Genomic DNA, 17,074 nt, shown 5'->3' on the forward strand with positions numbered 1-17,074 from the left:
GCCGCCTCCTGGGGCTGTCAGGCTGTGGAGTGACATTGTGCGCGCGCCGCCCGCGCCTAGTGCGCCGCGCGCGCCGTCCGCGTCACGGCTGCCACCCGGGGATCTTGCGTCGGGACCGGAGTTCTTGGTGTCGTTTGGCGTGGTGGATGCCGGGCCATCGCGGCCGTGCTTGGATGGTGTCGACATGGTAGATGCCTGCTTCCTGGAAGCGGGCGAAGATACTCGCCAGATGGAGGCGGAGCTTGCCAGGGCCGTCCTGGTCACGGTCACCGGCACAAGGCCGCAGGTGGACTTAGCTTCGGCTGCTGTGGCGCTGCATGAGACGTTCGGCATCGGCCCTGAAGACATGTCCATTCGGGCCTTCTTCCCCGAGGACTTTCTCGTGCTCTGCCGTGAGGGTGCGGTCCGGGACCGGATGGTGCGAGAAGGCCGTGCTATCTCCCCTTGGTTTGAACTCTCGCTCCGGCCATGGATCAGGCAGGCGCAAGCCACAGCGGCCCCTCTACCCTACCTTGTTCCGGTCTCGCTGCGGGGTGTGCCGGCTCATGCCTGGTGTCAGCACACGGCGAGTGTGATTCTGCGTGGGCTTGGTTACGTCGTTGGAGTGGATGACAGTACGGCTCGCCGGCTGGACATGGCGGACTTTCGCGTCTGGCTGCGCACGGACAGGCCGCGGCTAATCCCACGCCGCCGCCTCCTATTTATTGACGAGCCGAGGCGCACTCTCTGGTCGGAGGAGGCTGGTCGAGGTACGCCAATGGGTGGAAGATCGAGCGCTCTCTGGTATCCCATTGAGATTTCCGTCTTGGGAGATCCTCTGGAAGATGGTGATTCTGGTGGGCGGCAACCACCGCCACCGCCGCCGTCCGGCGATGATGATCCCTTGCGCAGGCAGTTGTGTGGGGGGCCCCGGGGCAATGGTGGGCGCGGTGCTTCGGGCTCGGGCTCTGATGGAAACGGTGATGGCTCGCCGGGTTCGGTGGGCTCGTCTACGGCGGTGCCGGCGGCGCCGCCAGCAGGAAGATGCAGGCGGATTCAAACTGCTGTGACCCCGGTCGTGGAGGAGGACAGTGGTACCCGCGTGGCTGCCGTCACTGGCACCCTTTCGGATACTGTTGGGGGCCCGGGCTTGTCTCCCTTGGCAGGACGGCCAATCACAAGACCGGCAAATGATTCACCTGTGGGCCCGGATGTCGTGGCTGCGCAGGGTGTGGTTGATGGGGCCTTGGGCCCAGGGGGGCAGGCAGTGAGCGCTACGCCCATTGGCTCCCCACCCTCGGTGCAGCTGGCGCGATGGCGACAAAACGGGAGGCCCGAGGGAGTGTGCGCTTCGGATCCACTGCCCCCGGGCGCGGCAGTCCAAGTTGGGACATTTCGGGTAATCCTGCAGCAGGCCCAGTCGCTTTCGGTGGAACAGGAGTTGGATGATTCTCTGGACACCTCCGTCTGCCAGCTGTCCCTGAGTGACAGGATGGGGTTCGAATTGGTGGAGGCATGGGATACTTTTCGGGTTAGCCTATCAGAGGCGAGTTGCACCCATGCATCATGCATGCCACGTGATGAGGCCGTTCCAGGCATGGGGTCGGACATGCACCTTGTGACTGGTCTGAAGGAGGTGGTGGACCCGGGATCGGGAGATGCCAATGGCGCGCAGGATATGGAGGCGCTTTCGGTTGGCGGGGATGCCATTCAGGTTGTTGGTGATGATGGGGCCATGCATGTAGATTCTGACGACGTAGATGCTGCTGCGCAGCCGAGTGCGGAGCCGTGTACGCCAGCGCCTGTGGTAGGGGATGCCCTACGCGTCTGTGTGAATGAGCTCAGGGAGCAGATGTGCATGTCCATTGCACCGGTGCTCCCGCTGCCAGCGGAGCGCGCTGGAGCGGCAAAGGCGTGGAACCCGAGGAAGAAGAGTATGCTTGATGCTACCCCAAGAAGGAGTGCAAGAATTTCTAAGAACGGAGCCTCAAAACCACAGCAAGTTCTGATCCGCAAGTTATGCCTTGCGCATGAGGGAGAGGTTATTTCGGACGAGGCCCTCCGGATGTACGTTGATCTGTTCTCACGGCCTCTCTCTGACGCTCATATCGCGGCGGTGCTGGCTCTCTTTGGTTGGGAGGCACCGGTAGAGCCGCTCCATGTCTAGGAGTTGGTTGGGTGGCTATGGTAGGCTTTGTCTATGACGATGAATACCAATCCCCTCAAGGTGATAGTGTGGAATGTTAGGGGCCTCAACGCACCTGCTAGGCGTAACGCGGTCCTTCAGGTGGTGAACGCAGCTAGCCCGGCCATTGTGTGCCTTCAAGAAACTAAATTGCAACATGTCTCGGACATCTTTGTACGGCAGTGCCTCGGAAATAAATTTGATAAGTTCTTTTACTTGCCGGCTCTTGGAACGCGTGGGGGTATCCTAATAGCTTGGGATGCTTCGGTCACCCAACTATCAAACCCCCACTTCACTAACCATACGGCTACAGCTCTCGTAAAATGCCCGGAGGATGAACATCCGTGGTGGCTCACTTGTGTCTACGGGCCGCAGGAGGAGTGTGACAAAGTGGAATTCTTACAGGACTTGGTGGACATCCACGACCTGCACGCTGTACCCTGTCTCATCGCAGGGGATTTCAACCTCATTGCGAAGCAGGAGGACAAGAGCAACGCCCTAGTTAATCGGCGGATGCTTGCGAGGTTCCGCTCTCGACTCAACAGGCTCGAGCTTAAGGAGCTCTACCTTAATGGTAGACGATACACGTGGTCTAACGAAAGGAGGAATGCAACCTTGGAGAAGATTGATCATATTTTTGTGTCCAATGAATGGGATGAGGTGTACCCCACTTGTTTTCTCTCGGCGCTTGGTACAGCGGTCTCTGACCACTGTTCGTTGATGCTTGACCTAAATGTGGACATCACTACGAGAAAGAGATTTCGCTTCGAGGCCTTCTGGTGCAAGGCTGAGGGCTTTATGGAGGTGGTCAATATGGCGTGGGCTTCTACCCCGGCTGCATCCAATGCATATCTAACGCTGCAAAACAAGCTCAGAGCGACGGCCGTGAGCTTACAAAGGTGGAGTGATCGGTGGATAGGTAATGTTAAGCTTCAAATAGCCATTGCTATGGAGGTGATCAAGCGACTAGATATTGCTATGGATTCGAGAACCCTATCGGAGGGTGAAATAAAGTTGAGGGGCTGTTTGAAGAAGAAGCTGCTAGGTTTATGTTCTCTTGAGAGAACTATTGCTAGGCAGAGGTCTCGGCTCCTGCAGCTCCGAGAAGGGGATGGTAATACAAGGCTTTTACACCAGCAAGCTAGCCACAGGCAGTGTAAGAACTTCATTAGGTCCGTTCGGTATAATGGCCAAATCTACACAGGGCAGGAGGAGGTGGCTTCGGCAGTGGATGCTTATTACGATGCGGCTTTCGATTCGTTGACTCCGAGGGAACACACCATCAATTTGGCTGCCCTAAACCTGCCAACGCTTGACCTATCGCACCTAGAACAGCCGTTCACCTTGGAAGAAGTGGAAGGAGTAATCAAGGCTATGCCTCCGGACAAAGCCCCGGGGCCGAATGGATTCACAGGCAGATTTTATGCTACTTGTTGGAGCATCATTAAGGCTGACTTCATGGCAGCCTTGTGTTGCTTCTACAACGGAGATGTAAGGGGCATGTCGGCTATCAACAATATTCTTGTCACATTGCTACCGAAGAAGGAAGGAGCATTAGATGTTAGTGACTTTAGACCTATCAGCCTAGTGCATGGGGCCATAAAAATCTTTGAGAAAGTTCTGGCGTGTAGGCTTGTGGCGGATCTACCAAGACTGGTTGGCAACCATCAAAGTGCTTTTGTGAAAGGAAGATCCTTGCACGACAACTTTATGTTAGTGCAGTGCACGGCGCGGCGTCTCAATGCGCTAAGAAGCCCTTCGGTCCTGCTGAAACTTGATATTTCTAAGGCCTTTGATTCGGTGAGCTGGTCTTTCCTTCTTGAGATCATGCAACACTTGGGCTTCGGGCCGCGGTGGCGATCATGGATCTGTGGCATCCTTGCTACATCTTCTACCAAGATCATGGTCAATGGGGAACCCGGCGATACAATTTTCAACTGCAAGGGTTTGCGGCAAGGCGATCCCATCTCGCCCATGTTATTCATTCTAATGATGGAGCCCCTGCAGCGTCTGGTTGAGCTTGCCGTGGACAGGCGAATTCTTGCGCCTCTAGCGCAGACGGGTATGAGGAAGAGACTGTCCATCTTTGCAGACGATGTGGCACTTTTCGTGAAGCCCTTGCCGTTGGATCTCGCCGTTTGCAAGTGCATCTTTGAAGTCTTTGGGGAAGCGTTAGGATTACGGATAAACATGCTCAAATCTGCTGCTCTGCCGATTAGATGCACTGAGGAGGAAATGAATATGGTATGCATGATGCTAGGATGCCCTTTGGGATCGTTTCCTATCAAATACCTTGGGCTACCCTTGTCACTTCGGAAGCAAACCCCGGCCCAACTGCAATACCTCGTGGACCAGATGGCCAACAAGCTGCCCAAGTGGAAAGCGAGCTTGATGCCGAAGAGTGGGAGACTGACCCTGGTGCAATCAGTGCTCTGCGCCATGCCTCTGCATGCGATGATGGCCTTGGATCTCCCCATGAAGACAATCACAGCTATGAACAAAATCTGTAGGGGCTTTTTGTGGTGCAAAAGGATGGAGGCGAATGGTGGAAACTGCGCGATTGCGTGGGAGTCAGTGTGCACCCCAAAGTGGGCCGGTGGTCTTGGCCTACCCAATCTGCGCTGGCTAAATGTAGCAATGCAATCACGGTGGCCATGGCTTAAGCGGACGGACAATTCCAGGCCCTGGAAGGAGTTTACCATCAAGGTCCCCAAAGAATCCATGCTTCTCTTCAAAGCTGCTACGCGATGTACCGCAGGGGATGGCCAGTTAGCATTGTTCTGGGAAGATCGCTGGTTGAATGGCCGAAGGGCCCAGGACATCGCTCCTTTGATATATAGCATGATCCCGGTGAGGGTTCGCTCCATGCGGACGGTTGGTGAGGCCATGGCGGATGGTGCTTGGGCCCAAGATGTGGGTCCGAACATAGCTTTGGAGGCTTTGCAGGAGTTCCTCTCGCTTTGGAATGAAGTGGTCACTTGGGAGCCTACGGCAGGAGTGCGAGATGAATCCTCCTGGTCTTGGGAGGACTCTGGGAAGTTTTCGGTTCGGTCGGCCTATGCGGCGAAATTTTGGGCAAGGGAAGTGGCACCAGCGGCGGATCTCATTTGGAAATCGAGAGCGCCCTCACAATGCAAGTTCTTCGTCTGGCTGGCCCTGAGAAACAGGTGTTGGACATCGGATCGCCTGGCAAGGCGTGGGCTACCGCACCAGGATGCTTGCCCCTTTTGTGACCAGGAGGAGGAGTCGATCAACCACATCTTGCTTACTTGTGTTTTTGCCAGGGTGGTATGGGCGGAGATTTGTCAGGCCTTGGGAAAGCCGGAGTGGGTGCCTTCGGAGCACGACTCCCTTACGTCATGGTTATGTCACAAATCTGGGGCCAACAAAGCCGATACCAAGGATTTGTGAACCATTCTTGGGTTGACACTGTGGGAGCTTTGGAAGCATAGGAATGCAATTGTCTTTGACGGTGCGAGGCCGTCTTGTGAGGTGCTTCTGGATAGAATTAGACTAGAGGGTCGAGTGTGGATGTCGGCTGGCCTACTAAAAGGGGATGTTACACCCTTCCTTCGTAGGTTAGCGAGGTGGGCTAGGCGTGAGGAGTGAATTATTTGTAACTCATGTACCTAATGGTGGAGGCTTTTCTTTGTCCCTTCTTCTTTAATATATGATATGCACAGTCGTGCATATTCGAGAAAAAAAAAGAACGAAGAAACAGGGGCGATCTGAGTGCCGACTGCCTGCGTGCGTTTCGAAGGGACAAGTCCCTGGCCCTTTATATTCTTCAATGGTGGGCTTTGACCTGGGAGATTTTGGCCTGCCAGCTCCTTCGACGCTATAGATGAGATGGGCCACTATGCGACATCTACAAAAGCGCACCCCGCGCGCAATTTGGGCTGGCCCATGTGCGGGCCGGAGCACCCCATATGTTTGTTTTTCTTTATTGTTTTTTATCTTTTTCTTTTTCTTTTCCTTTTCCTTTTTGAAACTCCAAAAAATGTTCAATTTTTTAAAATGTTCAGGATTTAAAAAACCATAATTTCATTTGTCTGAATTTCAGAAAATATTCACGCATTTTACAAAGATTTCGAATTTCATAAATGTTAATGCAATTGAAAAATGTTTCAAATTTCAAACTGTTCTTTTTAAAAAAGTTCTCAGATTTCAAAAATGCTCCAAATTTTTAAAAAGTGTTCATATTTTTTAAAAATGTTCCCAAGATTCAAAAATGTTTTAAAACTCGAAAAACTATCAATTTCATCTTTGTGCCTGTCACTGGTGTGCACAAGACGTCCAAGTTGGTCGTCGTTGTGGTGATGTTGAAGTCGTCGTCCTCCTCTATGTCGTCGGTGTTCCGTGCAACGGTGTTGTTGGTGTCCACCATGTAGACCACGGTCGGGACCGCTGCCAAGCCGGCTGTTAGGATTGCCTCTGGGCAGTTGCTCAAGTCTCTGTCCTCGTCAGACTCTTCCTCATCAAAGATCTGGTGAAGCGACTCCACCGTTTAGACAAAGAGAGAGGTGGGTAGGAAGTTGAAGATTTTCATCGGCTCCTAGGCCTTCGACAAAGTGGGAGGTGCCGGATCGTGTACACAGGTCTCATCGTGCTGGCCGGTGACGAACTCCAAATTCCCAAAGATGAGAACATGGCCTTCAACAAGGGGAGGGACAAGGCCGACTCACCCCGTCGAGTCGGCGACGAAGTTCACGGCGCCTAAATACAAAGATAGGCCCTGAGCATAGACGCCACGAATGATGCTAGACCCCATATGTATCTTGTTTCCAACAATTGCACCCCATGCGTGGTGGCTGGAGTGCCATTGTCAGATTGGAATCTGACAGATCCCTCGATAGGGTACCGCAGCATTCGGATGATCGAGTTGGGGAACCCAGAGGCAAAGTTTACCCAGGTTTATGCCCTCATGGTGAAGGTAAAACCCTTCTTTCTGATTTGTTCATAGGGTGCACAAGCACAATGTACAAAGATGTCTATGTGTATCGAGGGAGTGAAACTATGAGATGTAAGATACCTAACGACTAGCCCAACCTCGCCTTATAAAGGAGGACGAGACCTAGGGTTACAAGTTTCCTAGTCCGCTAAGGCGGTTGAAGAGTCCTCCTAGATCTCTGGTTCGGCGTGTCTTGGGCGGCAAGCCGAATTCTTCCTTTGGTGGAGGCCATGGGCTGGGTAGAAGGCATGGGCTATCATGGGCCTTGGGGTTGGGGGAGGGGAGGGCTTTACTAGGTCTTGTGGGGCATATTCTGGTGCCCTGGATACCCCGGATTCATGGCATCGTCAGTTTTGGTGGAAAGACAGCTACACTATTTTTTTCCCTCAAAACAACTCCCGTTGGATTCTAGTTTGAGATAACTGGTGTCAGTTATACTAGCATTTTAGCATCAAATCTAATATTTTTCTTCTTCAAGATTTGGATTACAAAAACTCAGATATATATACTGATGATAGCTACGTCCAGAACAAGTTTCAGAATGAGATGTTTAATTGGATGGAGGTTGGCATAGCCTCATAACAAATAATGTACATACAATATGATATTAGAAGATAGACAAGAGATAAATTGAATAAATAAACCAATAAGGCGGTCCAGATAGCATCGTCAACTCCTGATTCGCGGGGTTCACAGATTCGAAGTTGACCCACATATCCAGATTGTTAATAAACATGACTATATACGCATGTTTTTACATAACAACATTGCGGGTTGCGGCAGGACCGTTCATCTTGCAGAGCAACGCAACCCCTCCAAGCACACATAGCAAAGGGAAGGTCGTCAATCCTCAAGGGTCAGAACTTGTGAGCACCTGGAAATGGTTTTGAGGTCCTGACTGAAACTTCAGGTTTAACTTAGCACACCCAGGTCACGTGTCAGTCGTCGTCGCAAGGAAGGAGTGTTGGTATTTGTCCATGATCGACGAAATCAAGCCGGTTTAGCCTTACACTGCACAGGACATTCTCAGGGAGTTCTTCCTGCTTCTGGGCCTGCATGACACGCTCAACATGTTCAGTTCATCGACAAGTTATCCCTCCTAGCAACTTATCAAGAAAAATGGGTCATCATGCTACCTGTATGGTTAGACCCAGATCGATTACACCATGCTTCAGCCGTTCTCGGAAAGCTTCGAGCCCTTTCCTCGATATGAAGCTAAACCGGTGCACATCTAGGTCTATCTCCAAGTAATTTGGTCCCTGTATGTATCAAACCCATATGTTATATAGGAGTGGAGATGCTAGAAAAAACTAAAAAGATGGCATGCATCAAGAAAATGTCACGCACCACATAGAAGTTGTGTTGAGGCCGTGACAGAACTGGCTTCTCATTATAAGCCTGCACAAGTTTCCTCTCCGCAGAACTCAGATTCATATCATCTGGGTTAACCAACCCAGTCAATATTTTCAATCTTTCCCTGTAAGGAACAGTTGAGTCTAATGGAAACCCTTTGAGCTTTTCTATCTCATCGCTCACAAGTCTCTGTAAATAAGACAGAAAACAGAGATTAAGGGCATATCAGTCCAGGTCATCAGGATTATCATGCATCAGTTGTCTGCGAACAAAGACGGCGCCTGACGAGAGAGAAATTTTACCTTGATACTCTCATAGAAGTGAGGAGAAATATCTTTCTCAAAGTTTTCGTTCAGTTTGAAATACAGCACCAGGTTAATCCCTTCCCCGTCGCTGTCACCAAGGAAGATAGCAGTCGGATATGTAGGCATCTGGGTGCAAAATACATACGCATTAGTAATCATTGCAACAACTAGCATCCTCAAAGTTTAGGAGAAACCAGCGAGTTCTGACGATCATACCTGAATATTTACGATAAGTACCGAAGGAACTTTCTCACTTGGCCTTATAGATGGTAGCTCAATATGCTGGGCAATGTGATGTATTTTCCTTGGTGACATGAACATGTCCACACCGATTGGAGTATATGGAGAACTTCCTGGGGCAGCTGACTTCTTTTTGTCTCTACATAAAAGTTATACAAATTTAAACCAAGTTCATGTACTAGAAAATTACAAAACAAGACAAGCAAAGGGTCCACCAACTCTTACCTGAAAAAGCTTTCTCCGCGTAGCTTGAAGGTCGAAGGCTCAAGAATGGACCAACAACCTTCTGATATTTTCTCGCTCGCTTGAGGAATCAATAGCCCGGCTCTTGGACGAATCAAGTACCTCCTAGAGCCTGCGGATAGAGATTCAACATCAACCATATTTCTAAAGATTACTAATGTAGACAAAATACGGTAGGACACATCAGAGGAAAACTCACATATTTCAGTAGTTTGCTCCCCATCAAAAGATGTCCTCGTGAAAGAGAGCCTGACAACTCCCGACTTCTTCTTTTGGCCCCGTGGGCTCGCTACTCCCAAAGGCTGAACCTTATTAGCATGACGAGGCGTGCACACTGGTGTCAAACTTTTGAAGATACTTTCATGAGGTTTTTCTCCATCTTTGAAAGACTTCAAGTTATTGCATGCCTCGTCGCCTCGTCGAAGTTTTGTCAGCATTTTTACGCCCTCAGTTTTTGTCTTTGCTTCCTCCACCTTAGCACCAGAGACATCGGATGTTTCCGAGCTTGCGATTTTAAGCGCCTCTCCTTCCTGGACACCAGATTGGCTTGATCTATCCATACAGTTTGCATCTCTTGTTAGGTACTGTCCAACAGCTTGAGCAACACATGAACCGTCGAAAAACTTCTCGAACTTCTGGATGCAATCAGCAATACATGAAGCATCTTCGCACTGCACCAAGTGTGTCCTTCCTGCACTTGACATGGCAGGAAAGTCTGCAAGAAGAGATTGTGCATAAATAAATATATAGGACCAATGCATTTGCCTAGTGCAAATGAAATCTGTCTAGAGAAAATGCAATACCTCCGTTGACACTGCTGAAGTCCTCATCGGAATCAGACCCCAAAATACTGACAGAATCGAACCATGCTTCTTCCTGACATACAACTGCACCAATAGGGCAAAATATAAGGACTCTTGATCCTAAATGTGAAATGTAAAGACTTTGGATCCTAAAATGTATGAAAGTAACATGAAAATTCCGATTACCACTTCCGTTTTCCGAGTCTAGCTCGCTATGATGCCACTGCAGCTGTGTGAGGTGGAATGTTACGTTCGAGCCATCAGATTTCCTGCGAGTGGCCGCGGAAGTCTCTACATGGACAACTTCTCCAGAAGCAGCACAGGTCCCCACATCACTGGCACGTATGGTAGGCGTGTTTCTCAAAACCTTTCCGCGGCGATATGTGCAGCGCAATCTCTGCGGTCTCCGCCTTCTGCTTGAAGACACGCAGGCACCCATGGTAGTAGTTGTGAGAGGATTTTTTCTTCACAGGGTCTGACCAAAATGTAGACTTCCAAGAAGCTGCAGAAGAAAAAGGCTCAACAGAGATCAGCTAACTTGTTCTTCAGTTTGGAGATTACTTGTGTGCCTATCCTAGATTGCTTGTAGTACATCTGAAATTTGGTCGCCTAATTTATGCAGCTGTATGAAAAACAACTAAAGTACAAATTTGATAAAAATAAAGAAGATGCCAAAATACATCCATTTTGTGCTTCTTCAAATCTTCAACGATGCAGTAAAAGTAAAACGGATAAAAAAACAGGTCCCCCCTCCTACTGAAGATCTTGAGGGTGCTTAATTTAGAACTTAATATACTACATAGGGACTTGCAATGAGGGGGCATGCATTGATCTTAGAACAAGATGCAAGAACAAAAGCAGACAACGAAACCATGAATGTTCTTACCGTGACAATAGAAGGCAGAGAGATCAATCAACATAACACTAGCAAAATTTCTTGAACGGCTACATGGATGGAACTGGAAATACCTGGTGATGAACAGGGCAAATGAGGCCGGAGATGTGATGCCTACTAGTAATCACCAGCGCGGCACTCCGCCTCCTTGCGACAGCCTGCGCACAAATCCATTTATTGACCATTCAAAAGTGGAAAGACATGTATGCTCATAATAAAACCGCAAATCAACAGGTTGTCGGCGCATCATCACTCACAGCTATAGAATTGATTTGAATCAAGGAAAATGCTATACTAAATAAGAAGATGGTTGTACTGGAAACAACTAGGAGCGCTCCTGGTAAAGCAATAAACAAGTCTGAAGATTCTGCCGAGCTTTATTGCTGGTTGAACTTCTCAGCTCGACAAGTTGACTCCACGGCCACCAACGAAGGATTTTTTTAAAGCTTTTTAAATCGGCGACGAACACAGAAACCCAGAGTGGAGTGGGGATTAAAATAGTCGGATTGAAACTAGCAACGGAGCTGGATCTTGCTACTTGGCCAAGAACTTGTTTTCTTCTTTCCGAAAGGAAATGAAAGGAGAGGAAACCAAATAGTAGTCGCCAGCAAGAACCTGAAGGAGTTGGATTCACGTCTGCGCAGACTAATCCGGCAAATCAGATGACAGCACCGAGGAAAAAGCCCGGATGAATCGGAGATAGAGAGCGGACAAATTGGTCAAATGCAGGGGCATTTCTTTTTCTTTTCTTTTTTTTCTGAAGGCAGGGCCAGGCAGCAGCTCGATCAAAAGGGAGTGGCGTGCTCCTATTTATGAGCAGCAGAGGGAAACCAGAGATGGTTTGCGTGAAAGTAACCCAGGCAGAATCCAAGCAGAAATCGACAACACAGCTCCGGCATTGGTGGATAAGCAGAAGAAGCGCTCGTAGTTGTGTGTGCTCTACCGACAAACCAATCCCGCCGGCAAAAGAAACACCAAATAAGCAGAAGATTTCGCAGTCGATCCAAAACAAGCAAGGCCGCCTCCTCCCCCGCCAAGAACACCAAGGATCCCCTCCGAGCTCCCGGAAACAGAAACAAAACAAAAAATCCTCGCGAGAAGAGCAAGCATGGCGAGACGGGGAGAGAGACTGAGAGAGGGACGGGTACCGAAGCATCACAAGGAGGGGACGGGCGGCGGCGGCGGCGAGGTGGCCGGCCGGAGCGGAGCGGGGCAGACGGCGGATGGAGATGCCGAGATGGCCGGGCCGGCAGGAGCGAAGTCGCCGAGGTGGTGGTGGTGGTATCGTATATACACGTACCAGTATATACCCCCACGTGTGGATCGGAGAAGGGCTCGACTTCAAAGGCAGGTGGGTGGTGGGGGCAAGAAAAGGAAAGATTGGAGGCTACAGTGCAGCACAGCCTTTCTCCTCCTGCGCTGCGCCGCGCACGAACGATCGGTTCGGAATCCGGAAAGCAAAATATCAAGTTTGGCTCGGCGCATCGACCGATCTTCCGTTGTTTCCGCACGAAATTTGCTTTCGGAGTAGAGTACGCACGCTCTACGCTAGTGGGCTCGTATATCGGGCGGAAATTGATTAGCTCATGGTTGGGTGTGGGGGGCGGTTGAGGATTTACTGCTGCTCGCGGGTCAGCAACACTGCATGCTGTTACACGACACTGTAGACGAATTGAATGAATCAAAGATATGGGATCATCAGGTGCCAGTGCTGCTCATGCTCGAACCCTCTGTCAGATGCATGCAGTGTGCACGGCCCGACTTTGGTCACCGTCGCTACTGCTTTTTCGGGGACGCCGGAAATTAAGTTAGTCTCCGACGGAATAACACCACCATTAACTCTGTTAGATAGGAAACTGCACAAGCCACCCACTCTGATGGGAGGATATCTGGTGCCAGAGCTCACGCTTTTAGTCAAAGAACACCCCAGAAATTTGGTATTGCAAATCGGATCCGGTGCATATATAGATGACCGTTGGATTTAGCCCTTGGAGCACCTAAACTTAGGTGCTCCCGTAGCACCTGATATTTTTCCCTGATTTCGTAAGAACATCTACTCTACGGGGTTGTTACGTAGAACATCAACTATGGAGGTATAGTTTTGCTTAGTCTCGGTTGTTTGAGTCTTGGTTATGTCTTAGCCGATGCTATATTTGTTTGATCTTGTGTGGAGATCCGTGCAAAAAAATCTTTTTCTTTTTCTTCTTATATACTATGTCACTTGACTGGGACTTAATTAAATCTTAGTCAACTGAGACCTAGCCACACCCATTGTTGTAATCTGTTACAGCTAGGTCTAATCTAGCATTTAGGTACGTTGATGTGATTTCTGATAGGTGGGTCCTGTTTGTTAGTGTACATATGGCAAAAGAAACCGGCCATATCAGTCAGCAGGTCAAATCGAGAACTTTCGGTTGCAAATTTAATTGGCCTATTCAAAATTTGACTCAAAATTCACGAATCGCAGCTCATTTGTACCAATGGTTTTGTAGATAATGGAAGTTTAGCATGTCATTCAAATTTTGGTTAAATTTAAATTCAATATTTTCAAAAAATGTGGAAAATCTATATTAAGACCATAAATGTATCCAACACTGATCTAGGAATCCTCAACTTATTTTGGACTATACATTTAGAATATATTGGTAATTTTAGGTAGCTCGTTCAATTTATTGTTCATAAAATCAACATTTTTTGATAATACGAAAAAAAAACCATGAAATCGTACTCAATAGGGTTTTAGAGATATTTTTGGTTTGGTCAGATGATGTCCCCGGTTTTCTTTGTCACGACGTGCATTTACAAGTGGGACCCTGTCGTGGTATTCTCGCGACATATGCTAAGGGGTGGCTTATCGTGGATGGGGACAGAAGTACGTTGCCGGACTCTAGAAGCGGGAGTGGGCGAGACCTCGAATGCCTACGAGTCTTACCCAGGTTCGGGGTTCTCCGTGGAGATAACACCCTTAGTCCTGCTCTGCGGGGTCTCCGCATGATGACTATCGTCAATAGAGTGGCTACAAGAGTGCTCCTTGAATTGTTCGGCTAGAGGAGGAAGAAGGGCAAGGCTAGCTCTCTTCTCCCCTAGCTGTGGTGTGGAGGGAACTAAGATGTGAACCCTTTGCATGGGGTGAGCCTGAGGGGTTTATATAGGCCTACCCCCAGGGGTACAAAGGTAATCTGGCCGAGTGGTAGGTCCCGGCCGTCAATGTCTATGGAGGCCAGATTCTAGGCCGGCTGCTAGGGCTCGCCTCTGGGGATTCGACCGGCTGTCAAGGAACCAGCCAGCAGGTGGGGCTCATCGCATGCGGGTCCCATTGACGGCTCTTCACTGTTGCACCGTCCGTGCTGACGGAGGTCGTGCCGGGCGTGCCATGGCTACAGTGTCGCGTCGTGCGGGTTGATACTTCCATTTTACATCATGCTTCTATATCGATATTTATTGCATGATGGGTTGCTATTACACATTATGTCACAATACTTATGCCTATTCTCTCTTATTTTACAAGGTTTACATGAAGAGGGAGAATGCTGGCAGCTGGGATTCTGGGCTGGAAAAGGAGCAAATATTAGAGACCTATTCTGCACAGCTCCAAAAGTCCTGAAACATCACGGAAGTCATTTTTGGAATGAATAAAAAATACTGAGCGGAAGAAATACCAGAGGGGGGCCACCCACCGTCCACGAGGTTGTGGGGCGCGCCCTACCCCCCTGGGCTCGCCCCCTGCCTCGTGGGCCCCCTGGCAGGCTTTCGGTGACCATCTTCTGCTATATGAAGTCTTTTACCCTGAAAAAAATCATAAGCAAGATTTCGGGACGAAACTCCGCCGCCACGAGGCGGAACCAATCTAGGGCTCCGACGGAGCTGTTCTGCCGGGGAAACTTCCGTCCGGGAGGGGGAAATCATCACCATCGATCCTCTCATCGGGAGGGGGTCAATCTCCATCAACATCTTCACCAGCACCATCTCCTCTCAAATCCTAGTTCATCTCTTGTATCCAATCTTTGTCTCAAAACCTCAGATTGGTACCTGTGGGTTACTAGTAGTGTTGATTACTCCTTGTAGTTGATGCTAGTTGGTTTATTCGATGGAAGATCATATGTTCAGATCCTTAATGCATATTAATACCCCTCTGATTATGAACAAGAATATGCTTTGTGAGTAGTTACGTTTGTCCCTGAGGACATGGGTGAAGTCTTGCTATAAGTAGTCATGTGAATTTGGTATTCATTCGATATTTTGATGAGATGTATGTTGTCTCCCCTCTAGGGGTGTTATGTGAACGTCGACTACATGAAACTTCACCATTGTTTGGGCCTAGAGGAAGGCATTGGGAAGTAATAAGTAGACGGTGGGTTGCTAGAGTGATAGAAGCTTAAACCCTAGTTTATGCGTTGCTTCGTAAGGGGCTGATTTGGATCCATATGTTTCATGCTATGGTTAGGTTTACCTTAATACTTCTTTTGTAGTTGCGGATGCTTGCAATAGGAGTTAATCATAAGTGGGATGCTTGTCCAAGAAAGGGAAGTACCCAAGCACCGGTCCACCCACATATCAAATTATCAAAGTAACGAAACGCGAATCATATGAGCATGATGAAAACTAGCTTGACGATAATTCCCTTGTGTCCTCGGGAGCGTTTTCCTCCATATAAGAATTTGTCCAGGCTTGTCCTTTGCTATAAAAAGGATTGGGCCACCTTGCTGCACCTTATTTAGTTTCATTGCTTGTTACCCGTTACAAATTACATTATCACAAAACTACCTGTTACCGATAATTTTAGTGCTTGCAGAGGATACCTTACTAAAAACCGCTTGTCATTTCCTTCCGCTCCTCGTTCGGTTCGACACTCTTACTTATCAAAAGGACTAGATAGATCCCCTACATTTGTGGGTCATCAAGAATCTTTTCTGGCGCCATTGCCGGGGAGCGAAGCGCCTTTGGTAAGTGGAACTTGGTAAGGAAAAACTTATATAGTGTGCTGAAATTTACTGTCACTTGTTACTATGGAACATAATCCTTTGAGGAGCTTGTTCGGGGTATCTTCACCCCGACCAGTAGAGCAAAGAGTTGCTCCTCAACCTACTGAACCTACTGAAATTTTTTACTTTGAAATTCCTTCGGGTATGGTAGAGAAACTGCTAGCTAATCCCTTTACAAGAGATGGAACATTGCATCCCGATTTACACCTAATCTATGTGGATAAAGTTTGTGGATTATTTAAGCTTGCAGGTATGCCCGATGATGTTATCAAGAATAAGGTCTTCCCTTTATCTTTGAAGGGAGAGGCATTGACATGGTTTAGGCTATGTGATGATATGGGATCATGGAACTACAACCGATTGAAATTGGAATTTCATCAGAAGTTTTATCCTATGCATCTTATTCATCGTGATCGTAATTATATATATAATTTTTGGCCTCGCGAAGGAGAAAGCATCACTCAAGCTTGGGGAGGCTTAAGTCAATGTTATATTCATGCCCCAACCATGAGCTCTCAAGAGAAATGATTATTCAAAAAATTTATGCTCGGCTTTCTCTCAACAATCGCTCCATGCTCGATACTTCTTGTACTGGTTCTTTTATGATGAAGACTATTGAATTCAGATAGGATTTATTGGAAAGAATTAAATGCAACTCTGAAGATTGGGATATCGACGAAGTTAAGGAGTCAGGTATGACACCTAAGATCGATTGTGTTAAAACTTTTATGGATACCGATGTCTTCCGTGAGTTAGCACTGAATATGCACTTGACTCTGAGATAGTAACTTCTTTCTATGAATCATTTGCTACTCATGTTGACCTCCCTAAGGAGAAATGGTTTAAATATAATCCTCCCACTGAAGTAAAAGTAGTTGCACCTGTTAAAGTTGAAGAAAAGACTTTCACTTATAATGATCCTATTGTTCCTACTACCTATATTGAGAAACTACCTTTCCCTGTTAGGATTAAGGATCATGTTAAAGCTTTAACTGTGGTTCGTAAGAGCAATACTAAAACATATACACCACCTTAGCAAAGTAAAGTTGAACCTAGTATTGCTATGGTTAAAGATCTCTTGTCTGATAATATTGATGGGCATGTTATTTATTTCTGTGATGCAGCTGCTAGAATTGCT

At 48.3% G+C, this 17,074-nt stretch overlaps 1 protein-coding gene across 2 annotated transcripts; it reads right to left on the bottom strand.

Moving 5' to 3' along the window:
• Positions 1-7,694: 7,694 nt before the first annotated feature.
• Positions 7,695-12,314, bottom strand: LOC119307684. Of its 2 annotated transcripts, none has more exons than XM_037583747.1 (11): positions 12,103-12,314; positions 11,029-11,112; positions 10,246-10,561; positions 10,060-10,143; positions 9,456-9,971; positions 9,239-9,368; positions 8,990-9,152; positions 8,771-8,899; positions 8,463-8,657; positions 8,252-8,374; positions 7,695-8,167 (listed from the first exon to the last, which is right to left on the bottom strand). In XM_037583747.1, the coding sequence occupies exons 3-11, from the start codon at positions 10,496-10,498 to the stop codon at positions 8,054-8,056; spliced, it is 1,707 nt and encodes a 568-aa protein (XP_037439644.1). In that variant the 5' UTR covers positions 10,499-10,561; positions 11,029-11,112; positions 12,103-12,314; the 3' UTR covers positions 7,695-8,053. The 2 variants fall into 2 exon arrangements, with proteins under 2 accessions (XP_037439644.1, XP_037439645.1); XM_037583748.1 differs by lacking the exon at positions 12,103-12,314 and adding an exon at positions 11,570-11,765.
• Positions 12,315-17,074: the final 4,760 nt, after the last annotated feature.

The sequence above is a fragment of the Triticum dicoccoides genome, chromosome 5B (assembly GCF_002162155.2).
Source record: "Triticum dicoccoides isolate Atlit2015 ecotype Zavitan chromosome 5B, WEW_v2.0, whole genome shotgun sequence".
In the NCBI taxonomy this organism is placed as follows: domain Eukaryota; kingdom Viridiplantae; phylum Streptophyta; class Magnoliopsida; order Poales; family Poaceae; genus Triticum; species Triticum dicoccoides.